This window comes from Triturus cristatus, chromosome 5_2, assembly GCF_964204655.1.
Source record: "Triturus cristatus chromosome 5_2, aTriCri1.1, whole genome shotgun sequence".
Lineage (NCBI taxonomy): Eukaryota > Metazoa > Chordata > Amphibia > Caudata > Salamandridae > Triturus > Triturus cristatus.
In genome coordinates this window covers 961,957,973-961,984,131 of record NC_140588.1, presented here as the reverse complement: position 1 = coordinate 961,984,131, position 26,159 = coordinate 961,957,973, and the positions used below count along the sequence as shown (strand labels likewise).

Sequence of the window (26,159 nt, the reverse complement as noted above, 5' to 3'; positions counted from 1 at the left end):
AGAACCTTTCCAAAGGGCGACCGTTCCTAGAGCCGATTCCTCAAATAGTTATGACAGCGGACGCATCAATCTCCGGCTGGGGAGCTCACCTACTACATCACACCATGCAGGGCAGGTGGACACCTCAACAAAAGTTACTCCACATCAACCACCTGGAGTTACTAGCCATATTCCTAGCCTTAAAAGCATTTAAAAAACACATATCAGGCTAGGCTGTCTTAGTCCGCACGGACAACATGTCAGCCATGTACTACATACAAAAACAAGGCGGGACACACTCTCTGCAGCTCTCTCATCCAGCACAGAACATATGGAGGTGGGCTATACCTCAGAACATTTTTCTCCTAGTTCAACATGTCCCAGGAGTCCAAAACACCATAGCCGATCTGTTGAGCCGTCAAACACAACAGATCCACGAGTGGGAACTTCATCCGCAAGTTCTTCAACCGTTTTTTCAAATGTGGGGGCAACCACAGATAGACCTCTTCGCCACCCACGAAAACGCCAAATGCCCAAGCTTCGCCGCCAGATATCCACACCCATTGTCCAAAGGCAATGCGATATGGATGAACTGGTCAGGCAGATTTGCGTACGCTTTTCTGCCTCTCCCACTCATTCCACTAGTGGTGCGCAAACGACAGCAACATTCCTACACTCTCATCCTAGTTGCTCCAACTTGGGCCAGACAAGCGTGGTACACCACATTGCTGGAACTCTCCGTAGTTCCTCACCAGAAGTTACACCTCTCTCCACACCTCTTAACCCAGAACCATGGAGAGATCAGACACCCGGACCCAGCTCAGCTCAACCTGGCGATCTGGCTCCTGAGGTCCTAGAATTCGGATACCTTAACCTTGCCCCTGACTGTATGAACGTCATTAAAGAAGCTAGACGGCCTACCACTAGAGCATGCTAGGCAGCCAAGTGGAAACGTTTTGTAATATATTGTCATAACAACAACACCAATCCCCTAGATGTGTCTATCCAACACATCATAGGCTACTTACTACACCTCTAAAGATGCAACTTAGCCTACATGTCTATTAGACTGCATCTTGCTGCCATAGCAGCATATCTACAAAATAGACAACATCTATCACTTTTCAGAGTACCTGCCATAAAAGCCTTTATGGAGGGCCTCAAAAGAATAATTCCCCCCAGAGTACCACCTTCACCTGTGTGGAATTTAAACATCGTTCTCACAAGACTAATGGGGCCTCCATTTGAATCTCTACATACATGTGAGCTACAATTCTTAACATGGAAAACTGCTTTCCTAGTAGCCATTACTTCTGCACGAAGAGTTAGCGAACTACAAGCACTAACCATTCAGGAACACTTTCTGCAGATGCATCATAATAAGGTTTTTATCCGAACTAATCCTAAATTCCTTCCTAAAGTCATTTCTCCCTTCCACCTAAATCAAATTGTGGAGCTGCCCGTATTCTTCTCGCAGCCACAAACAGTCGCAGAAAGAGCTCTTCACACCTTAGATGTCAAAAGAGCATTGCTTTACTACATCGAGAGAAGACAACCCTTTCGTAAGACCAAACAACTATTCGTGTCTTTCTCACCACCACACAAAGGCAACCCCATATCGAAATTTGGGATAGCTAGGTGGATTTGTTAAATGCATACAAATTTGCTACCACAAAGCAAAACGTACATTATCTGTTCCTCCTAAAGCCCACTCTACACGAAAGATAGGGCTTCAATGGCATTTTTAGGGAACATTCCCATAGATGATATCTACAGAGCAGCTACATGGTCTACACCACACACATTCACAAAACACTACTGTGTAGATGTGCAAACTAAACAACAAGCTAGTGTGGGCCAGGCTGTACTAAAAACACTATTTCAAACTACTGCAACAGATACTGGTGGTCACCGCTAGGAGCGAGTACTGCTATACAATCTATGCATAGTGTGTAATCTGCAGCTCATATGCCTCGAACGGGAAATGCTACTTGCCAGTATGCATCTGTTCTTGGCATTTAGAGCTGCAGATCTACACACGCCCACCTGCCTCCCCGGCTACCTTTATCTGTTCCAGTATTATCTTATTTAGATACAGCATACATAGGCATCTTTCCTGTTTTCTTACAAAGCTCCATCATTTCCCTGCTGGCGAAAAACAATCTGAGGATGGAGCCGATGCCCATGCGCACTATGTTCCAAAGACTTTCCAGAACAAAAACAAGTGCAAACATCCGGGCCCAACACCAGATGGCGATCTATGCATAGTGTGTAGATCTGCAGCTCTACATGCCAAGAACAGATGCATACTGGTAAGTAGCATTTCCCTTCCACTGAAAAACGTACTTACCTGATCATATTGATTCTGGTGCCTAAGTATAAAAAAGATATGTTATTTTTATAAATTGGTGTGGATCTCCTTCTTGTGTCTTGTACATAATTTATTGACTATTGTGTGTATTTGCAGATCTCTAACACTCCTCTCTGATAAGCCTAAGGCTGCTTGACCACACCACCCCCTAGAAAAGCACCTTGGGTTTGCCAGAGCAAGTCTCTGTTCACTAGTAAGAACACCTGGACTGTTTGCACGATATACCTCTTTTTGGTATATCATATAAAGAGCCAGCTTCCTACAGTTCTCAAGAAGATCAAGAACAACAGGGCCCAAGTCATTCTTGTGGCTCTGAACTGGGCTCGGAGAGTTTGGTATGTCAAGCTGTTGAGAATGGCCATTGGTCCTCCAATTAGGCTGCCCCTTTGGGAGGATCTTCTGTTGTTGCAGCAGCAGGGGAGGGTTCTCTACCCGAACCTGTCAATGCTGCACCTTCATGTGTGGAGATTAAGTGGTGACAGTTGCCCGCTTTGACCTTCTGCCCGAAGTCTGCACTGTTATCATGGCAGCTAGCCGTTCCTCCACCAAGACTGTATACACCTGCCACTGGGGCACGTTTGTGGCATTGTGTCCAGAGAAACAAGTTGACCCTCTTTCTGCTCCCCTCTCAGGTCCTTCTCTTTATAATTTCTCTTGCACAGCAGGGCTCTGCCTAAAGAGCTATCTTTTTGCCATCTCAGCCTTTCTGCGATTGCCAGCCATCCATCTTCAAATCCTCTGTTGTAAATAGCTTCTTGATTGGTTGGCAACACATTTCCACCTTTGCCCTTCATCATGCCTCAGTGGGATGTTAATCTGGTCTTAACTTTTCTGATGTGCGGTCCCTTTGAGACATTGCATAATTGTCTTCTCAGACTCTTTCTCATCAAGACGGTCTTCCTGGTGGCATTAACACTTGCCCGGAGGGTCACTGAGCTTCAACCTTTGTCATTCAGACATCTGTACCTAACCATCTACCCAGACAAGCTGGTTCTTCACACTAGAGCTTCCTTTCTGCTGACCCTTTTCACTCCCTTTCCTATTTTTTTATTCTGCCACATGTCCTCAAGAAGAGGTTCGACTTCACTGAAGCGACCTAAAAGAGCATTGTCGTTCTACCTTGAATGCACAAAAGAGTTCCAGGTGGACAGCCAACTCTTAAAGCTGTATGTCAGAGCAAAGAAGGGAAAGGCCATGCAGAAGCGGACCATCTCCTGATGGATCATGCTCTGCATTAAAATCTGCTACACATTGGCCAAGAAGCAATCCCCCACCAGAGCTAAGGCTGCGACCACTGCTTTAGCATGTCAGTTCTGGTCCTAGACATCTGCCAGACAGCAGCATAGGCGTCTCTGCACAAGTTTACCATACACTACTGCCTGGGCACTCAGGTCCATAGGGTTGGGATTTTTTCCTGTTTGGTCCTGCAGGACTTCTTAGTGTGAAATTGTTTTGCAGACCCACATCTGTTCTAAGGTAAGGAATCTGTATCTAGAAGTCTCTATCAGATGAACAAGTTACTTTTCTTTGATAGTGCCTTATTTGGTAGAAGCTCTATCTAGCCACAGATTCCTTACCAACACACTCATCCTCCTCGGTCTACGAATGGATTTCTGGGGACAGGGATTTCCCCTTTCAGGGCCTAGTTTTCCACACCAGTGGTCAGTGTTCGTCGTGGCTTCATGCTCCTGGCGTGGAAAGTCACAAAAAGAAACTGACAGCACACAGGGGTGGTGCCTATATTGACACCTCATACGTCACTTCCTGCGCATACAATGTCACACGCAGCCACACAACACCACCTACCAGCGCGCAGGGATACTGCTCACAAAAAGTTCCAGATGCAATCTGACATCTACGGTTAATTCTAAGGTAAGGAAGCTGCGTCTAGGAGAGTGTCTGCAATAAAAGGTGTCACTGAAGGTAAGTAGTTTGTTCTTCAGTGCATTGTTTGAACATAATTATGCAGTCTTAACATGTTCTTGGGCTTTATTCAGAGTGATACATTCTTTTAGAAATGTATGTTTGCATCACAATTGCTAAAGACATTTATGAGGACTATTTCAGGTTCCTTTCAAAAATAAATACCCTTTATGTAGGCTTTTCCCCCCATTTCCACCAGATAGCAGCTGTCTTATGCCTCTAAAGGCAATCTTTGCTTTCTTCTTGAGACAATATTTTGCTCATGTAGTGGAGTTCTTAAAACAAATGATACCTTGAATATTTTGTTTTGTTGTATATTATCAAACAGGTCCTGTCATCGGAATTGGATCAATAGTGGAAGGTCTTCCTGGCCCACCTGGCCCTCAAGGTTTTCCCGGATTCCGCGGGCCATCAGGGTTCAAAGGTACGTCTCATTTAAATATTTGACATTGACATGTGCTATCTTAGCTCACTAGGGGAGCAGTGTACAAAGGCATTTATGAGCATGTGAAGTAGTACAGTCATAGTACTGCTTCACATACTCATAAATGCCTTCGCAAATTGGCCTCAAAAATCTAAAATGGAATTATCAAGAAATGTTCATACACATGTAGTACAAATGGTTAGGGCTGTGCCCTGTTTGCACCTTTACTAAAATAGAGTTGGACGTTTCAGGGCCAGTTCACAGAGGAAGGTGTGAGTGAGTATGTGTAATAGTACTCTTATAGTACTCCTTCAGGAGTCATACATGCTTATGAATTGGCCTCAAACGGCTCGTGAGGATTCAGGTGTTGGCTGCCAAGCTTGCACTAAACAAAGGAAGACCGGACTCTGCAACTGAGACACTGCAGGAACTCACTGGTTGCCAGTAAAGGAAAGATGCATCTTTATTGCTTTATGCATACTACATAGGCCAGTAAATGGCACAGGACCCTAAGCTCTTCAACAGAAAGTTGAACTCTATAGACCCACACAAACCTTAAGATCATCCCATGCCGGCCTAGTATCTGTTCCTTCTTTTAGAAAGACAGGATTTGGAGGTAGAACCTTCCAGGTGAAAGGTGCTCAACTATTAAATGACCTCCCACTCTCCCTAAGAACCAACACCGACCTGTTGAGTTTCAGGAAAAGTCTAAAGACCTGGCTCTTCCCCTGGAAATGGAGGGTTAAAGTAGAGTGGCACAGTACTGCCTTTTTAATAGACTTTCCCCTCTTTACTGAGAGTTACCAGCACCAAGATGCATGTTGGGTAATAGTTGCGCTATATAAATGATTAATAATAATGCAAAAAAATGTCAACAATTTTAGGTAAGTACATACTGTCAAATGATTGTAATCAATAGTGAGCTAAAATTTCACACCACCTTCATACCTGTCTTGTGAGTCTCCAGCCTTTTGTGTAAGCATCAGTCCTAAAAATAACTAAATAAAAACAAAGTGTTCTTGACAAACTCTAATCTTGGGAGCCATTAGCTAGATCCTAATTGACCAACTCAAATAACTGACTTCTTGACCTTCTGTAAATTAAAGGGCACATGCATCGATGTAGGCTTTTGCGATTCCTTAATTGCGATTATTAAGGAATCGCAATTAAGGAATTACAAAAGCCTGTGCATGTAGGAATTGCTATAAAATTAGCGATTCCCAAACATTCCTTAATTGCGACTCGCAAATTGCGAGTTGCAATTAAGGAATGCTCTCCCATTCATTCCTATGAGCCAACCCATAGGAATGAATGGGAGAGTGCAAGCGCAATTTGTGAGCACCAATCGGTACTGGCAAATTGCGCATGCAATTTCAAGGGTGCAAGGGTGTCAAAAGGACACCCTGGTGCACCCATGAAATTGAACTGTGCACACATGTTGCGCACACACATGCCCCAAGGGCATGTGTGTGTATAACCTACAACTTTGAAAAATGCACTTTTGTGCATTTTTCAAAGTTTTTGCAAATTACCATCAAGTTCAAATTGATGGTAATTTGTGTCCCCTCTATTAGCTAAATCGCTATTAGTGATTTCATCATGTATCGCATGTCAGGAATCGCATTTTGCGATTCCTTAAATGCAATTTCAATTTAAGAAATCGCAATAAATTTCGATTTCTTAAATTGCGAAAGCCTTTCAGTTTCATGCATCGTAGAGGCCCTTTTTGCGGTCGCAAACGGACGATTTTTGCGAATCGCACCGTTTGCGCTCGCAAAAAAGGTTGATGCATGTGCCTATTAATGTCCTAAACCGTGCATCACTCAAACCAGTGAGCAGAACAAGATTTGCCTACTTCCTGGAAAGAGAAGGAGAACCAATGATATATATGCCTTCAGCACAAGCGCCAGTAGTACAATGCCTGCATGCCTCTCCCCACTGGAAGTATATGAATATTTTCCATATTTACATGGATGACAGTGGCTGTTTCTTGCATCGATCACCATACTTTCACCCTGGACTGTAGCTTCAGTCGAACTGCAATGAGATGTACGGAGCTCTAGAACTACACTATTTCAATAACAAAGCTGTGCCCACAAAAATTAACCACCGAACATGGAAAAGCCACTGTCCATCAGAATACATAAAATGGCCATCTTCCGCAACCACTCTCTATTCGCCTATTCAAAAATATCTATTTACCTGTCTAAGACGTTAATCACTCCTGAGATACATGATGTTGACATCGAGTCATCTTCGGCCTACAAATTAGAAACAATCATTGGCAAAGCCAGTTTGTCTGACCCTGGCTGGCTTGTGCAATGGTTATGTTTTGAATTTGTATTGCAAGCATGTGCCACAAAAAGAAAACATGCCGCATCCTAAGTGTGGTGTGCAGTAAGAATTTAAATAGAGAAACATTGATGTTTGCTGCTGGATGTTTTTTTAAAATAGCAAGCCTTTCACCTATGCCATGCATTTTATTATTATTGTGAGGAAATGGGGAGTATTAAGTGGTGCAGTTGTGCAACACCATATAATACACTTACCAACCCCCTTTAGGTCCAATGGGTTTAGTCTGTCAAACCTTCAGCTCAACCCTGAGTAGCTATGGCACTGAGAGCAGCAAGGCTTACACTGAGGAACAAGGGTTAAGTATTTAAACAGCACCTAAACAATTGAAGCAGAAATCGACACGACACTTAAAAAATCCAACAGCAATTTATAAAAATAGACTGTATATTTATGAGAATCTGTCGTGACCGTATTAGGAGCACACTGTGCGGTGGCCACTAACCTGACTAGAAGGCAGCAGGGACGGCGGCAGAGGAAAGTTCCCTACTTCCCGAGGGCGCGTCGTGCCCCAGAGAGAATGACACTACTCTATGAACAGATGTCCCCCCGGGAGAGGAGGGTAGAACACGGGATCATTCGGTGTGGTGCTCTGTGGAGACGGTTGGGGAATGATTCCAGTATCAGCAGGCACGTCGGATGGGCATTTGAACCAACTTAAAGGGATTAGTTGTACACAGTGAACTCCCCTTTATTGTCTGCTCAGTCGCCCAGAAAGAAACCAACTGCTCGTTTGGCGCAAGAATCCACCTATAACTGGTGGCACCCAGGTTCGCTAGTCTCAACAGTTAAGGCAACGCTGTGTCTCTCGCTGTTTTCCTCACAGCGTAAACGCGTAGCCCAACGTCACTGCTGATGTGGTTCCCTTCGGGGAAGTTCCATGGAGTTATGGAAATGCGGGATAATTAACCGCGCAACTTGGCCTAAGTACCTAGCGTAATTGTGGAACCCTGTCGAGTCTGGGAAAGGGAACGAAGAGGGTCTCGCACGAGCGAGGAGCCCTACCTGAGCCGCTCGGGTGGCTGCGGTGAAGACGCGTTGAAAACGCCCGACCTCCGGCGGGGACACACCGTCCGCCTGGCGCTTTACCTTCAAGTGGCAAAGTATCTTCCGGGAGTCGTCGCAGTTCTCGGGATCCGTGAGGAGTGTAGCACGCCCGACCTCCGGCAGGGAAACACCGTCCGCTTGGCGTGAGTGGGGGACTTGAATAGCAGGAACGATTGTCAAGCCCCGTTTGTCGGCATGGGCGGGGCTATATAGCCTCCCAATCAGGAAGCTCGCTGGTCCTGGTGCTCCGAGACTGCAGAGAAGGGTGTCTTGGGATATGTAGTTTCGTTGTGGCCTGGGAGCGATGTCGATGCGCAACGCAGGTCATGACAGAATGAAGACACCACAATGAAAAAGATCTACCAGAGGGTTCTGGAGATGTGGAATTTACATTAATAAATCAAAGCATTTCACTCAACCGTGAACATGCATTGGCGAATTCAGCAAATTGATACTTGGAAACTTTTTCAAGGAAAACTTGGGAAAGTGTTCATGTGGTCAGGTAGAGTTCCTTGGGCCAACCGACTCTGACAGGGAGGTAGTCAGGGGGACCAGCGAGGTCCTCAGAAACAGTCACTTTCACAGAAGAAGCAGTCTTCCAGCAGTTCCAGGCACTTTATCTGTGTTGCGATGGATTTCTATGGTGTGGTCGTAATGTAAGTTTGAATGATGCTGAAGATGCAACGCGATCAACGGGGGTTTTGCTGCGAGCACTCCTTGGTCCGTGAGCTGGATGAGGTGGCCCTGGACAGAGGTATGATGTCCCTCGAAGTCCTCTCCAGGCTGGCAGAAGTCCAATCGCTGCTGGAATACTAGTCAAGGTCACAGGTTAACCCTTCCTGAGTCGATAACTCATCCTCTGAGGGTCTCAGCAGCTCTTTGACAGTAGTCCAGGGTTTAACAAACTCGAGTTTAACTCTGTGCATCGGGTCTTGGTCTCATGTGCTGCACGGCAACAGTGATAGCGCTTGAAGACTTTGAGCTACCAATCTGCCTCAGCAGGCTTCTTCAGCAGTTGTATTCCTGTGCTGCGAACAGGATGCCAACCGGATGGCCCTTGAATTCTGTAGGCTTCACTGGGCTCTTGAGATAACTTCTCCTTGAGCAGGGCATAACATGCACAGTTGCTAACCACCAGGTGCAGCAGGTGCTGTCTTCAACAGTACAGCCTCTCTTTGATGATCCCTTTGTGCAGCAGGGCTTACCTTCTTCTATCCTCCTTTCAGGTCAGTGGAGATCTGAAGTCGAGGTGCCAGGGGTGGCCTCTTTATGATCGGAAAATGCCCCCCAGGGCAGGATGCAGTTGGTAGCCAATGGACTCCAAGGTTCCCTTCCACCTGGTGACCACTTCCTGTGGAGTGTGGCTCCTGGCCATCTTAGGATGCACCATTCTGGTCACTCTCAAGATGATGAGACCCCACTCTTGTTATGTGGACCTTACTAGCCCTCTCCTGGGGTGTGGCTACCTCACGGCTGCACACCTTTGTGGAAAACAGTTTGGTAACTGGTTTCCCCTCTCTGCTCCCCGTGCCAACCTTTCTGCCTAAACAATGGGGCAGCCCTCCACCGTAGTGTTACACATTTGCCCTTCAAAAGGTGGCTTCCTTTTGGAGCCTGCCTTTTGGGGCTAACACCTATGTGGCTTCCTGCAGAAGGGAGATAACACCTCCCTGATCTGCAATCCCTCATTGTTCCCTTCCTGAGAGTCGTTGACACATCTACCCAGGAGGGCAGAAAGCTGTTTCGTGGAACAGGCTTCATGTGTGCCCGAGAAGGCACAGTAGTTTTGAAGGCAACAAAGTGGCAGCTTTTTAAAAGCTGCACACTTCAATAAGTTACAGTAATTTTGATTTAAGTTTCAAGTTGAGCTTAATGTAAGGAGTTGTTTGATACCTTGAAGTGCCCACTTTGGTCTCACCGTTCAGGATTTTGCACGGCTGAGGGGTTTAGCGTATAGCCCTGCACTCGCCAATCAGGAAAACAAGCTTTTCCACAGTAAACATGGCAGTCTTGAATTTTTACTGTCAGAACCTGTAAACTAAATGCCCAACCGGTGTCATATGTTGCACCCTGCCTTGGGACTTTGTAGGCCTGCCAGAGGGGTGACTTCCACAGATGCACAGGGGACATTGTGGCTTTGCCACTGCTTTCAATGGCAAAGTCAGACAAGCTGTAAACGACTGCTTCATCAGTCTGCAGTGGCAGGCTGGGAGATACATTATACATTGGGGGCCTCTAGGGTGGCACAACCAGTGCTGCAATCCCTGAGGTACCCCTCCAACTTACATGTCCCGGGTATCTGGGTACCATATAGTAGAGAGTTACAGGTAGGTTAGTCATTTCCAATTGGGTACTGCCAATACTACAGACACTTTAGGGTCCGGGCACTGGCACTGAGGTTTAGTTACGAGGCTCGGAGCACTCGCAGAGTCGAAAACCCAGCATCATCAGTCCTAAAACATGAGGTTAACCACACAAATGGAGGCATTTCCTTACATTTATTATTTATGAAGGTGCCAAGAATTAATCACTACAGAACTAAGGATTTCAATATCCGGCACCTGCAATGTAACAATGTCCCTTAAAGACTTTATAGCAATAAACCTTTTTCTTAACAGAGATTATACAACTATAAAAAACAGAAATGGGGCAGGTTTGTACACAGGGCTAACAAAGTAATCAACTGGTGCAAGATAAACCTTTAAGACTGAACTTTTTTATTTCTTCATGCAATTTAAACATAGTAGGTGTTGAAAGGTGGTGGAGTCAGTCAATTTTTCCCCTTCTTAAACCTGGCAATAACCATCAGACACTCCAAAATGCCTGGCCTGTTAGTCATCATAAAGTATTGGGTACTAAGAAATGACCATATGAATCACATTCAAATATTTCTGACTAGCCTGTCTCCATGAACACAGAATGAACACAAGAGGAGTAAGGGGGGGTCAGCCTATCTGCTGAGGCTCTGGTGCCCCTAACATTTCTTCCATTGTAGAGTTCTTCAGCAGGAATTGGTTCATTCCTTATAACGTGCCCTAACAGTGGGCACAATCTCAAGTCATGCACAGGCCTCGCTTGTAAAGGCAGTATTGAATATTGATACTATATTATTCCAGAATGTGTAAGATACACACTGGCATATGGATGTGTCATTGGCATCAAACACGCCTAGAATTGTTGAATGCTTGCCCTACAATAAAGCGATCTTAAAATCAGAAAATGGGGCCAAAAGAATGATTATCTCTGCTAGACCTCTGTTCAGTTTGTGTTCTTTGCCAGTTTATAGTTGCTGCTATGAATATACTACCTTCAAACAGCAAACATCTTACATCTTTACCACCCATACCATGCTTAGGGTTATAAAGATTATCATTAACCATTTCTGTTGTGCCAGAGCACTGCATAAAATAAGTCTGCTTCATTTTAAATGTCAGTACACTTTGATCGTAAAGACAGCGATATTTCAAAATGTTCTTATATTTTTTTCCTCATTACTGAACGAAAATTGCATTGACCTCATTAGACGGTGTGAATACGTGTTGTTGCATTTCCATCTTGACACATTTACATCCTCCCTTCACCTTCCAGGAGAGGCAGGTGACTGTGATTGTGAGAACGGTGAGCCAATAGAGGGACCCCCCGGCAGGCCCGGCATCTCCGGCTTTCCTGGGTTCAAAGGGTATCGAGGTGATCCTGGTGTGATGGGCCCGCCTGGAATTCCAGCATCACCAGTAAGTACAACTTGAAAACATGGAAGAATATTAATTAGAAGCTGGGGAATTCACAAGCAGGCGTTAGCTTTATTTGTGAAAACGTGTACTGCTTTCCAATATTAAGAAAGGAAAGCTCTGCTCACCCACTCACCTTATTTAGTGAAGGGCTTCTTGAGTTACAGATACTGTTTTATTGCACCCTTTATATCAATGTGTCTGTCTACCCATGTGACAAACCCTTCTTTAAATCTTAAAAACAAGGTGACCGTGGGTGGTGTGTGGTATAATGAGACCACGCAGAGTGTCTGCCTTCCTCTAATAAAAAAAGAAAAGGAGAGTGTATTTGTGAGTGATGTTACATCATGACATTCTCTTATGGGATCCATTAGCATGCTTTACTGATGTTTAGATAAAGTGACTTTGAAGAAACTAGAAGCATTATGGAGGAGTCCTTTCCAAGATAGCCCTTGACATTAGACATCCAGAACCTTCATGGTTCCAGACATCTACAATGAGATAGCAACATGTCAGTGATTTTTAGATAGGCCTCTCTTGGGGCATCCAATTCTCACTTGCAGCCCTGGCACCAGTGAGCCCTACAAATGCTTGCCTTTAGTTATCTGCCACTTTTGTTTTTAAGATGAATGCAACTATGCTGAACCGGAAGCACTGGAAAGAACTGAAGTGTTTATAATGATATTTAGAGTAAGTGATTCCGCTTTTTGGGTCTGGCGGTGATTGTCCAATCTCTCTACAAAATACAGCAGGAAACAGAGAAGAAATATTCCTTCATTTTCCTGGGTCTGTAGTGTAGCGCAGTGTTTGTACTCAACTAACATAGCCATGCACCGTCTTATCTTGTTTTTCAAGTCATTCACATATTACACTTGAAGAGTTAGGAAAATTCAGACCACAGCGATTAAGTTTTGCAGCGTGAATCTTTCTGGATTCACTATGCTGTGCATTATTCCGCCATCTTGTGGTTGGGTCCGGAATCGTAGTATTTTCTCTTTTTTTTTTTTCGTGACCCAGGTGGGCGGGGACGTCCCACCATTTGGTGTCCTTCGTGACGTTGGCGCGCTCCCACCTTTGGTCGCCATCTTCAGATTCTTTTTTCCGCCGTTGGGTCTGGATCTTTGCTGAAGAGTTCCAGAGTTTTGGAAGAGGAATCAAGCAAATCGACGAAGAAACGAGTTTTCAAATACACCGGACTACAGGTCAGGTACCCGGAGCGACGAGGGAGAAGTTTTGATGAAAAAAACCTCGACGTTCGACGGAGAATGCGCTCGCAGGGGCTCCTGTACGCGGAGATGGACAAAACACCATTCAAATTTTGCACCAATTGCCACCACAAGTACGCCCAGAAGGATCAGCATCTGGTCTGCATCCTCTGCCTGCTGCTCCACCACAGAAGCGAAGACTGCAACGTCTGCTCGGCGTTCACACCCAAGACCCTTATAGTAAGGGAGAGGCAGAGTAGGGCGAACCACAACATGCAGGGGCAGGGACCACCTCCAACGCTACGAGACTTGGGGCTCTCCAGTGTAAAAGAGGACAACATCGCCGGAGGACCGGAGGACTGCACAGTCGTCGAGGTCCATAAGAAGACGTCAAAGGAGGTAAGGGAGTCGTCGACCCCTAAACACCCAAGCGACACTCGAAAAAGGGAAGCAAAAGCCCCGAGCGACACTCGTAGAGGTGAAGCTAAGTCCTCGAAAGGAGCTCTGCCGCCGCAACACTCGACGAAAGCAACAGCCTCCAGGGACAGTCAACCGAGCGGATCCTTCGATAAGGACTCCCAATCTGCGAAAAACCTCGAAAAGATGTCGAAGGTTGCCCTCGAGAAGGACACCTCGGTGCAGAGGAAAGAAGGGCCGACATCGTCGTCGCCGGCCTCGAAGAGAAGCGCTCCAACCCTTGACGCCTGCAAAAACAACAGTTGATGGACAGAATGCAGAACAATGTCATACATTCACCCCAGTACAGAGATCTGGGCCTAAATCCATCATTTTTTTGCTCACCATGCCGTTCCAGTTTGAACCCAGCCATATGCAAATCAGTCTTGACCCTGTGCCTCATGGGTACAGTCCAGCCCGAACTGCAAAGCCAGGTCCTCCCTGGACTGAAAACAAGCATCCTAGGACCGGTTTCGGGGTTTCACCCCTCTTCAGCCAGGATAGCTTGATTCCAGTGGCATGAGGAGCACGGGACCCACGTCTGGGCATACCCTTTCCACTTGGGGTGACAAATGCAAAAACAACAGTTGATGGACAGAATGCAGAACAATGTCATACATTCACCCCAGTACAGAGATCTGGGCCTAAATCCATCATTTTTTTGCTCACCATGCCGTTCCAGTTTGAACCCAGCCATATGCAAATCAGTCTTGACCCTGTGCCTCATGGGTACAGTCCAGCCCGAACTGCCAAGCCAGGTCCTCCCTGGACTGAAAACAAGCATCCTAGGACCATGCCGCTGAGATGGAGAGGAAGAAGAGGAGGCACGAGGCCGAAATGGCGAGTGTCCTACAGCGGAAAAAGGACTTTGACGAGAAGATGAGTCAATACACCATCCCGTCGAAACCCGTGGTCGAAGCCGAAAGGGACGACGAAGAAGCGAAACCGCCGAAAACGCCTGAACCAGTTGAGGAACTGGGGCAAGACGACTACTATTTTGAGGGAGAAGGCGACGAAGATCTGCAATCCTACCGGGACTCGACGTCCTCGGAGGCACAAGACGTGGAATGGCAAGATCTCGACGCAGAATCACCAGAAGAAGGCGTAGGCACTTACCCTTTGAGGCCCTCGCCGCCAGACGACATAGGGATCTATAACATGGTCGTCCAGAAGGCTCCACAGACTTAGGGAGTGAAAATGGCGGAGGAGAAACCCAAGGCATGTTTCCTCCTGGAAACTCTACTGCCTCAACAGACTAGGAGCCAATATCTGCCTATGCTCCCTAGTGTGCTGGACCAGGGAAGAGAGGCCTTTAAGAAGCCCGCAGTATGCAAAGCTTTGACCCCTAAGACGGAGAAGAAGTACAAACATTCTTCAAAGGACCCGGCATACATCCAAGGGTCAGTGCCAGCCGACTCCATAATTGCAGCAACGGCTAGGAAAAGGACTAATGTTCCCACAAATGCCGGACCACCTCCAGACAAGGAGAGTAGGGGATCTATCTCACAGGGAGAAAGGTGGAGAGGAATGTGGCAATACATTGGCGCATCGCAAATACCAATGCCCTGATCAACAGGCACGCATACCAGCGCTGGGATGAAGTGGGGCAGCTCCTAAAGCATCTACCAGACCAGTACCAACAAAGGGCAGCTCACCTGGTAGAAGAAGGAAAGAACATGGCGAACACATGCCTGAAATCGGCATTGGATGCTGCAGAAACATCGAGCAGGCTATTGATGATAGGAGTGACTGAGAGAAGACACGCATGGCTCAGAATTTCGGGATTCAAGCCAGAGGTACAAAGTAACATCTTAAATACATCCTTTAATGGCGAGCAACTGGTCGCCACACCAGTGGATGACAAGTTGACGCAGCTTAAGAAGGACAACGAAACAGCAATGTCCATGGGAGCGTTGCAGTACAGAGGAATGAGAAGAGGCACACCCATGAGAAGGCCAGGTGGTAGAGGGGGCAACGTGCCTAGCACATCGCACCAGACGTCCCAGCAAGGCTACCAAAGTAGCAACCAAGGCCAGCAGCAGCAGGGTCAACAGCAGCAGAACTGGCAGTACCAGCACCGGGGAAAGTCCTTTCGAGGGTGCGGGAACGGAAGAGGACAGACATGGAGACGAGGCCAGCAGCCCTCCACCAAGTGACTCCCACATAGAACAGGCCCCCACCCTAGCAACACCTCGGGTGGGCGGAAAGACAAAAGGAAGAACTGCAGCCGAACGTTCCACAACAAAGCAGTACCCCGAACACTCAACACCGGTAGGGGGAAGAATAAGAGACTTCATCCAGGAATGGAGGAAGGTCACATTGGACAAATGGATACTAAACATCATACAATACGGATACTGTATAGAGTTAGAAAGGCAGCCTCCGAACAGAAAACCAAGAAGCAAGACACACTCAGCAAACGAGCTCTCGCTCTTGCAGCTAGAGGCGCAGGAACTGCTCAGCAAGGAGGCAATAGAGGTGGTACCAAAAAACCAAAGAAACAAAGGGGTTTACTCAACTTCCTGGTGCCAGAGGTGGATGAAACACTAAGACCTATCCTAGATCTACGGTTCCTGAACAAATTCCTAAGAACTCAAAGGTTCAAGATGACTTCCCTAAAAGAGGTTATACCACAAATACAACAAGGGGATTTCATGGCTACTATAGATCTAAAGGATGCAAAACACAAGCGCCTGCTAAGGTTTGTGATCAACCAAAGCCACTATCAATTCACAGTACTGGCATTCGGCCTGAAATCCGAACCAAGGGTGTTTACAAAATGCCTAGCAGCGGTCGCAGCACACCTACGAAGGCAAGGAATACACGTATACCCCTATCTCGACGACTGGGTCGTAAAGGCAAGTTTGTGCAGCCAATGCAAACTCCACATCCAACAGGTCATACTAACACTGACAAGACTGGGTTTCTCTATCCATTGGGAGAAATCGTCAACAGAACCAGAACAAATCAAGATATTCTTAGGGGCAGAAATCGACACCATACAGGCCAAAGTGTTCCCCAGCAGGAAGAGAACGTTGGCGATACAGAAGGAAACATGTCATTACCGCACGGGGCAAGTTCTGACAGTGAGGACAGCGAACAAACTGATGGGAATGATGGCGTCATGCATCGACCTTGTCCCAAATATCCGACTATACATGAGACCATTTCAGGAATGGATCCAACAGCAATGGTCACAGGCCACAGGGAGTTGGGAAGATCTTGTGGTTGTCTCGCACGCAGTGCACCAGGAAATAGCGTGGTGGAAAAGGAAAACATATCACAGGGGAAGCCATTCACACAACCAACTCCAACAGTGACCATCACAACGGACGCCTCCCAGCTGGGGTGGGGCGCACACATGAACAAGCTCAAGGTGAGGGGTCTATGGTCGCAGCAAGATACGGTCGGACACATCAACTACCTACAGTTAAAACTGTATTCCTAGCCTTAAAAGCCTTTCAGAAAGAGCTCTACGGGAACAGGGTGTTGGTCCAAACAGACAACACAACCACCATGTTCTACATCAACAAACAAGGAGGAACACAATCAGTACCACTATCAGGGCTAGCACAGGAAATTTGGACATGGGCCATCCCACTGAAAATAGACCTACTAGCAATACATCTCCCAGGGAAGGACAATGTGGAAGCAGACCGGCTAAGCAGACAGACGTCGGCATCTCACGAATGGGAGTTCAACCAGCAGGAAATAGAGAAGCTTTTCCAGAAATGGGGTACTCCACAAATGGACCTATTTGCAACACATCAGAATGCAGTATGCCAACACTTCGCATCCAGACAACTTGACCATCGGTCCCAAGGGAATGCACTATGGATAAGTTGGTCAAAGAGCTTTGCATACGCTTACGATACCACTGATACACAGGGTACTCAGCAAATGCAGTCAGCAACATGACACTAATACTGATAGCACCTCAGTGGGCCAGGCAGTCCTGGTTCTCGCAGATAGTGAAAATGGCACAAGAACCAGCACACAGGTTCCCAAGAAGAAGGGACCTGTTAACAATGCAGAACGGAAGGGTGCTTCACCCAGAACCAGAGGGTCTCAGCCTAGCAGCATGGCTCCTGAAGACCTAGAATTTGCACACCTAAAACTACCACCAAGTACTATGGCAGTACTCAGGGAAGCAAGGAGGCCTACCACAAGCAAGTGCTACATAGCAAAATGGAAGAGGTACTCCCTATGGTGCACCAAGGAGTAGCTACAACGTAAGGTCACAAGGGAATCAACAGTACTAAAGTACTTAACGCACCTGCTACAAAGCGGATTAAGCTACACATCCCTGAGGGTGAATTTGGCTGCGGTGGTGGTCTACACAAGAGGAGAAACAGGGAAAAGTTTCTTCACCTCTCAAGTGGTGAAGAGATTCTTGGAAGGGGCCAAGAGAATCGCTCCCCCAAAGAGGATGCCAGCACCAGCATGGAACCTCAACGTAGTGCTAACTCAATTGATGAAGGCACCCTTTGATCCTATTCACAAGGCTATTGCACATGCTCACACTAAAGACGGGCTTCTTAGTGGCGATCACGTCACTGCGAAGAGCAAGTGAGTTGCAAGCGCTCACACTCCAAGAGCCCTACTTACAAATACACAAGGACAGGATTGTAATGAGGACGGACCCACACTTCGTGCCAAAGGTGGTGTCTCGGTTCCATATTAACCAAACAATCCAAATACCAAGTTTTTTTCAAAAACCGACCACAAAAACAGAAAGGGCTCTACACACACTAGACGCCAGAAGGGCTGTGATGCACTTTATAGAAAGGACAAAGGAGTGCAGGAAAACAAAACAGTTCTTTTTCTCCTTCACAAGCAGTTTTTTGGGACGACCAGTCACCAAGAATACCATTGCATGATGGAGTGCGCAGACAATTCAACTCTGTCGCAAGCAAGCAGGACAACAGTTACAAGGAGCAGCTCAGGCCCACTCAACAAGGAAGAAAGGAGCAACAATTGCGTTTCTAGCGAACACACCTATCCAAGACATTTGCCAAGCAGCAACATGGTCTTCAGTGCATACGTTCACTAAGCACTACTGTTTGGATATTCAAATGAACAAAGAAGAGCAAGTGGGACAGAAGGTCTTACAACACATATTCAGTAACCAGTGCTCATCTTCCACCCAGCCACCACAATAAGGACAAACCGCTACAAAGTCTACGCACAGCATACTGAATCCAGAAAGATTCACGCTGCAAAACGTATAGTTTCTTACCTGTCGGTGTAGTTTAGCAGCTTGAAGACTTTCTGGATTCACTAGCGAACCCACCCTCCTCCACCAGAAAGATGAGACAGGAGGTAAAGGGTTAATGATAAACAAGACTTACAAAATAACAGAGAAGACAGGATTAACACAAGACAAGAAAAAGAATCCGAAGATGGCGACCAAAGGTGGGAGCTTCCGCAGGAAGCGCACTGACGTCACGAAGGACACCAAATGGTGGGACGTCGCCACCCACCTGGGCCACAAAAAAAAAGAGAGAAAATACTACGATTCCGGACCCAACCACAAGATGGCGAAATGAACAGCATAGTGGATCCAGAAAGTCTTCAAGCTGCAAAACTACACCGACAGGTAAGAAACTATACGTTATGCATTATTGCTTCGGGGTACGTTGTACGGTCGGGTCTCCCATATTCTGATTCCTGATAAATATTCAACTGCAAAAAAACAGGTTGATGGAAGGCATGCTTGAATTAATCTCCTTCACTGGCCGTTGCATTATTTTTCATCCATTCTGCCACTCCAGATACGGACTTGCCATATAGTAGTGGGTCCTACAGGACTTAAGCTGCACCCTACTGATGAGGCCTAAACATGCTGAATCTGTTCTGGGATTGCTTGTGTTCGTGCTCAGCGGTGCCCAGATCTGGCAGTCTGGGCTGCTGCTCTGTTCCTATTGGAGCAAGACCAAGGCTGATTTCCATAGGGCTGGTTCCAGTCTGTTGTGCCATAACGACGTTTTTATTTCCCTCCGTTTTAATATTTAAGGCACAGAGTTTTGCTTGTTGTTGGCAGCTAATTATTATGGGCCGGAGCAGGTGGAAATTTCAGAAGTGAAATCAGATCAAGGCTACATTGCTTATCTCAAGGCAGTATCCCAGACCACAGCCATAGATCAGTTCTCAGCATTTTGAATACACATCCAGATGCCAAGGACATGATTATTCTGCTAAAAACCATGCTAGGGTTACTAAAGATTTAATAGTGAATTGATGCTGGTAATCACTTGCCTCTCAATCCTAATGCTTTAGTAGACTGTGCCATTCCTCTCAATAAGTATTGAACACAAATGATGAATCAAGTGAGTCTTTGTGATGTCTGAACCACAAACCCACTGTTTTAAGAGTCAGATCACCAACACACTGCGTACAGCAGTTAACCTTGCCATGTCTGAGTATGAAGGTGTTTGTCTGCGTCAACTCCTGCTCTAGAGGCTATTCAGGTTTATGCGCAGTGGGAAGTGGGAGGAAATCCGATCTATGTGAAATGAGACCTGATGAAATTTGGTTCACCTGTTAGTGGGTATTTCACTGAAAAAGGTTACTCCATGCTAAAACATGCGGTGACAGGTTTGATTTTTAATAGTTTAATGAGTTTTTTACTTTCTACCCTATATAAAGAGACAGAAAATATGTACATACATCCATAAATTCATATATATAGATATTACCCAGTGGCGGTTTCTACTGGGTAGTTATAATTAGGTCAGCTGTTCCATAGTTTTTGTGTTGCTAATAACTTATGGCCCGTTATGACAAATCTCCAGGAAACTTCTTAAAAAGGTGCTACTTTTTGACGAGTTTGTACATGGAAAGTTCAGGGAGCCGATAAAAAGGGTGGGGTGGGTCCCAAAACACAAAATATCCATGCATTTTCCACAGACTTCTTTAAGAGGGGCTACCTCAAAAACTGGTTAACGGAATTACACTAAATTAAGAAGAAAGCTACATCTTGGTCCGCAGATTGTGCTTTTTGTGATTTGGTGTAAATCAGTTCAGTAGTTTTTGCGAAATTAAGGTTTGGAAATAATTGTATATCTGGACGGTTGGGTCTGCCTGAGGCTCAAGAGAGTCTTGCAGGAGCTCCAATTAAATAACGGAGAGTTCTGATTGGCCCAGGTAGCTTTGTTTCCATTGGGGCATCTCGCTTCTGTGAGAAAAATGTTGCTAGCAGCCATTACAGGTCTCAGGGACCTAGTCCCCTAAATATAAGGAGTTGGGATCCCCTGACCCCGTAGGCCCGATGGGGTGACCCTGAGGAACTTCCTCCCCCCACCCCTTGGGCCAAAAACAAAAAGTAGTCGGCAAACAATTGCCGTGACCCCGCTGGACTCCTTCAGGATCATTAAAAAAAATGGCAGCTGTAGGAAGCTGACTTTTTATATAATGGACCAAAATGAGGTACATTGTGTAAATAGTCCAAGTCACCCCGATTGACTGACAGGGGCACTAATGATATCTTATATGCTCTCTTTTTTGATAGTGTGGGCAAGCAGTTAGGCATATCAGAGGGTAGTGCTAAGCATTTATTGCACACATAAAGGCAGTAAGTGAGACACACACTCGATAAAGAAACACCAATTTTTAAGATAACACTTCTTTTATATGAATTTAGATCATCGGAATCAGGTAAGTACTTTTAGAGATAGAAATTTGTATACTTTTCAAAAGTTGACAGAGTGCAATTTCTGAAGTGGAAATGTATGGGGGAAAACATGTATTGCATTCGGGCACTTGTCAGTGACTTAAGGGACTGTTCTCCAGGACTTAAGGTGAGTATGGGGCACGGTCCAAGGCCACACCAACAGTTCACCTTGGGAGGCTCTGGGGCATCCGGGTGCAGAGGTGTGTGACAGCGTTAGGTGTCCACTTCATGGAGACCGGTTCGGTTGGAAAGAGGCTGCAAGCAGGGACTGCGGGGCCAGTTAAGGTAAACCCACAGTGGGCTCAAACCTAGAGATGCTTGGCCGTGTATGGATACCGGTGGAGAGATGCTCAGACTGTGGGGCTCAGGTGCAGTGGTGTCTTTTGGAGCCTGGTTACGTGCTGGAGTCACTCGCAGTTGGAGGAGGTCTCCAAAAAGAGGCTGCAGGTGGAGACTGGGAGTCCAGTCTAGCCAAACCCAAAGAAGGGCTTAGCCTTTGATAGTCTCAGGACCCCATTGGCACTGTTACCTCCCTTGGGCTTGGGCTGTGGGGCATGGGTGTAGAGGTGCTTCAAGGTGTCGGGTGGCGGCGGTTGGAGGTTCTCGCTTTGTCTTGTTTCTGCATAAGAGGGGTAATCTAGACAGCTGGACCACTCTCGATGGGGGTCTCACTGTTCCTGAAGTCCCTTGACGTGCAGGTTGGTTTTCCTCGGCATTTGTGTCCAGTCTGGACACAACAAGCCTTGATTGCTGCAAGGGGCCTGGTACCCCATGTATTGGTACTGTGTGGCTCTGGTCAGTCCTGGCGTCTCCACACTTGGAGGGAGGAGGGATCTTCCTGGGTGGCTGCTGCGTTGGTAGTCATGATAAGTGGTAGGTCGGTGAACCGGATCTTGCTTCTTTGGTGTCTGCGGCTGCAGGGGAATAGTTCCTGTACTCCAAGGGAGTTTCTTTGGCAACTGACGAAGCACTGACAGCCCTCTGGGTTTTCTTGGAGTCTGCACAGCAGCAGGTCGACTCGGTTGCTCCAAGAGGGTTGGGTGCAGCAGATAGGCTGGCAGGGTTGGCGTCAAGTCGGTCGTGCTCCTCTGTTCTCGGGTCACATTCCTCCTTATCTACTTCTTTTTGTCCATTATAATTCCAAGTATCAGGAGGTCCCCTAAATACTAAATGGGGATTGAGGGGTAGTAGCCAATGGTTTACGTACCCTTGGGGTCACTACACCCCCTGGATGACCACTTCCTTTGGGGAGTGGGCATCACCCTGTCCCAGAATTCCATGGTGGAATTTCTATCTTCGTGTTCACTTCAGGTTGCCCACCCTAGAGTTGTGTCCAGCCTTGCAGTACAACATGCCTCCTGCATAGCTAATTTTCCTGCCTGTCCTGGTGCCAAATGGGCCCAAGGCAGGGGGTGTTATTTCCCCTGTCTGGGGAAGCCTTGGATCGTATATCAAATTCGTCAGAGGCCTTTGTAGCCTTCTGCCTTGAGATACAGATTTACAAGCTTTCCTGGAGGAGGAGGTGTAAACACATCCCACCAGACCAGGCATTGTTTCTGACCTCTGGGAGCATGACTCTCACATCCTAGGGGAACAGAAACTCGTCTGAGGTGACAGGCTGGACTGGACCAGTCAGCCGGTACACTAAAGAGATAGTAGTGTTCAGGGGGTACCTCCAAGGTGCCCTCTGGGTGCCGGTATTAATAAAACCATCACTGAAATCAGTGTGGGTTTATTAATATGAGGTGTTTGATACCAAACACCATATATTTCAGTTAAACCATTATTTAGCAGGGTAACTCGTTTTTACCACTGCCCAGTACATACCTTAAGAGGGCTTCCCTGTTCACTTGTACTGTCAGTAATTCAACTGGGCAGCACAGAGGCATATCTGCTCATGCAGATATGTCCTCACATGTAATATAATGCACCCTGCCTTTGGTCTATTAGGCCTGCTGAAAGTTTGGCCTACAAATATTACATTCAGTGATGGGGACATTGCACACAGGTGGGTCCCATGTCATATTCTCACTTTTTATAGCACTGTGTCACGCAGCCGCAATGGCAGTCTGCATGAGTTTGGTACTGGTTCTCTTAGAGTGGCAAAAAATATGCTGCAGCTCTCAGGGACAGTCTTTAGTAGCTATGCCCTAGGCACCAGGTGTACCACTTACTAGGGACTTACAGAGGTGTTTAAGGCTTGGCCAGTTGGAGATCAGTTCAGCAGTTTCCTTGTTTTGGGAAAAGAACACTGGAACTGGGGACCAGATTAGCAGGAACCCAGTGCACTTCAGTCAAATTTGCATCAAATACCAGGCAAAAGTGTGTGGGGGGGACTACTGCATCAAAAGCCCAGTTTCCTACAGCAGCTAGGGGTGCTTTGTTTTATTAACGGGAGGGGGGCGTGTAGCCCCCCCTAGCCATTACAGACCCCGGGGAGCCCACCCTGGTGCTGAAATAATTGTACATGGGGATGGGGAACACATGGACCCCCCACCCGAGCCATGACAGACCCTGGGGAGCCCACCCCTGCGGCCTAAATTATTCAATATGGGAAAGGAGGACCGCGCTGCCCCGCCTCCCCGAGCCTCTAAAGGCCCCAGGGAGCCCACCACCAGGTACAAAATTACTCTGAATGGGGAGGGGGCTGCGCGGCTCACCTCCCTGAGCCATTAACGGCCCTGGGGACCCCATCTCCCAGGGCGGACTCACTAGCTATGAGCTTTAAAAATGCTCCCACTGCCTGGATGGGCTGGGAAACAGATCAAAATATTGCTCCCCCTGAGGTAGTAGCATGAGTAGCTTCTCCTTCCAGGTGGGAGCACTGCCGGCTCCCCCTGCAGCCCGCAAGGAATGTATGGTGGGCACAAGGGAACCCACCTTGAATGATGCAGGCCCCAGGAAATGGTGTCTCCGGGGCTGGGAAAGCCTCGGGAAGGGGGGCTGCGCAGCCTCCCTCTCCTTTAATTTTTGTAGTGGCCCTGGCAGATGGGGTCCCTAGGGCCGAACAAGGCTCGGGGAGGAGGGCCAAGCAGCCCCCACCCCTTTAGTTAGATAAACGGACCTGGGGGATGGGGTCCAGAGGGCCAAGCAAGGCCCGGGGAGGAGTGCCCGCCCCCCACCCCCTGCCCCTTTAATTAAAAAAAAATGGCTCTATGGGATGGGGTCCCCAGGGCCTAGCAAGTTTCAGTGAGGGTGACCACTCAGCCCCCATCCCCTTTATTTTCAATCAATCAGTACATTTTTAGAGCGCTGGGGGGGGAGGGTGCTGCTACTGCTCGAACAGCCAGGTCTTGAGGAGTCTCCTGAAGGCCAGTAGGTCCTGGATCTGTCGTAGGAGGATGGGGAGGGTGTATCAGGTTTATGCGGCAAAGTGGGAGAACACTCTGCCGCCAGCGGTCGCTTGGGGAACGGGCCGAGGTCAGCGGAGCGAAGCTGGTGGTTCGGGGTGTAGAAGGTGAGTCGTTCGTTGAGGTACGCTGGTCCGGTGTTGTGGAGAGCTTTGTGAGCGTGAGTGAGGAGCTTGAAGGTGATCCTCTTGTTGACGGGGAGCCAGTGTAGGTCTATCAGGTGGGCTGTGATGTGGCTGTGGTGGGGGATGTCAAGGATGAGGCGTGCAAAGGCGTTCTGTATGTGTTGTAGTAGTTTCTGGAGTTTGGCTGATGTTCCTGCGTAGAGAGCGTTGCCGTAGTCCAGTCTGCTGGTGATGAGGGCCTGGGTGACTGTCCTTCTGGTACCGGTGGGGATCCATCTGTAGATCATGCGGAGGGTGTTGAAGCAGGAGGAGGAGACAGCGTTCACTTGCTGGGTCATTCACAATGCGGAGTCCAGGATGACTCCCAGGTTGCGTGCGTGGTTAGTAGGTGTCGGTGCAGCTCCCAGTGCAGCCGGCCACCATGAGTCATCCCAGGCAGAGGGGGTGGATCCGATGATGAGGACCTCTGTCTTGTCCGAGTTCAGTTTCAGGCGGCTGATTGTCATCCATTCGGCGATGGCCTTCATTCCTTCGTGGAGGTTGGATTTGGCGGTGGTGGGGGCCTTGGTGAGGGAGAGGATCAGCTGGGTGTCATCGGCGTATGAGACGATGTTGAGGTCGTGCGATCTGGCGATGTTGGCGAGCGGTGCCATGTAGATGTTGAAGAGTGTCAGGCTGAGGGACGATCCTTGGGGTACGCCGCAGATGATCTTGGTGTCTTTAGAGCAGAATGGGGGGAGGCGGACACTCTGCCGGTGAGGAAGGAGGTGGTCCAGTCCAGTGCTTTGTCGCGGATCCCTGCGTTGTGGAGGCATGTGCCGAGGGTGTGGTGGCAGACGGTGTCGAAGGCGGCCGAGAGGTCCAGGAGGATGTGGGCCTCAGTTTCTCCGTTGTCCATCATAGCCCTGATGTCTTCGGTTGATGCGATGAGGGCTGTTTCGGTGCTGTGGTTGCTGCGGAATCCGGATTGGAACAGTCCAGGATGATGTTCTTTTCGAGGAAGGAGGTCAGTTGCCTGTTGACGATCTTCTTGATGACTTGAGCCGGGAACCAGAGGAGGGAGATGGGCCGGAAGTTCTTGAGGTCCTTGGGGTCAGCTTTGGGTTTCTTGAGTAGGGCGTTGATCTCGGCATGCTTCCAGCTCCCCGGGAAGGTGGCGATCTCGAAGGAGCTGTTGATGATCTTGCGAAGATGGGGTGCGATGGTGGACCTTCCTTTGTTGAAGATGTGGTGCAGGCAGGGGTCGGATGGTGAATCGGAGTGGACGGTGTTCATGATTTTGAGGGTGGGCGGTGAGTCTGAGGTATCTGTTTCTGTCGGGGGCCTGGTTGCTGAAGCTGTTGTGGATGTCTGCGATCTTGCGGTGGAAGAAGGTGGATAGGGAGTCGCAGAGGTCTTGTGATGGCGGGATGTCGTTGAAGTTGGAGCTGGGGTAGGAGAGTTCTTTCACTATGTTGAAGAGCTCTTTGCTGTTGTGTGCGTTGTTGTCAGTGAGCTCTTTGAAGGAGGTCCTTTTGGCGGTACGGA

At 47.7% G+C, this 26,159-nt stretch overlaps 1 protein-coding gene across 2 annotated transcripts in view; it reads left to right on the top strand.

The window, feature by feature from the left end:
* Window positions 1–26,159, top strand: part of COL4A6 (collagen type IV alpha 6 chain) — an 847,824-nt gene that overhangs the window by 548,641 nt on the left and 273,024 nt on the right. For both annotated transcript variants that reach the window (XM_085608162.1, XM_085608161.1), the window contains exons 21-22: window positions 4,602–4,697; window positions 11,685–11,827. In XM_085608162.1, coding sequence (XP_085464288.1) covers window positions 4,602–4,697; window positions 11,685–11,827 — 239 coding nt within the window. The remainder of the gene's footprint in view (window positions 1–4,601; window positions 4,698–11,684; window positions 11,828–26,159) is intronic.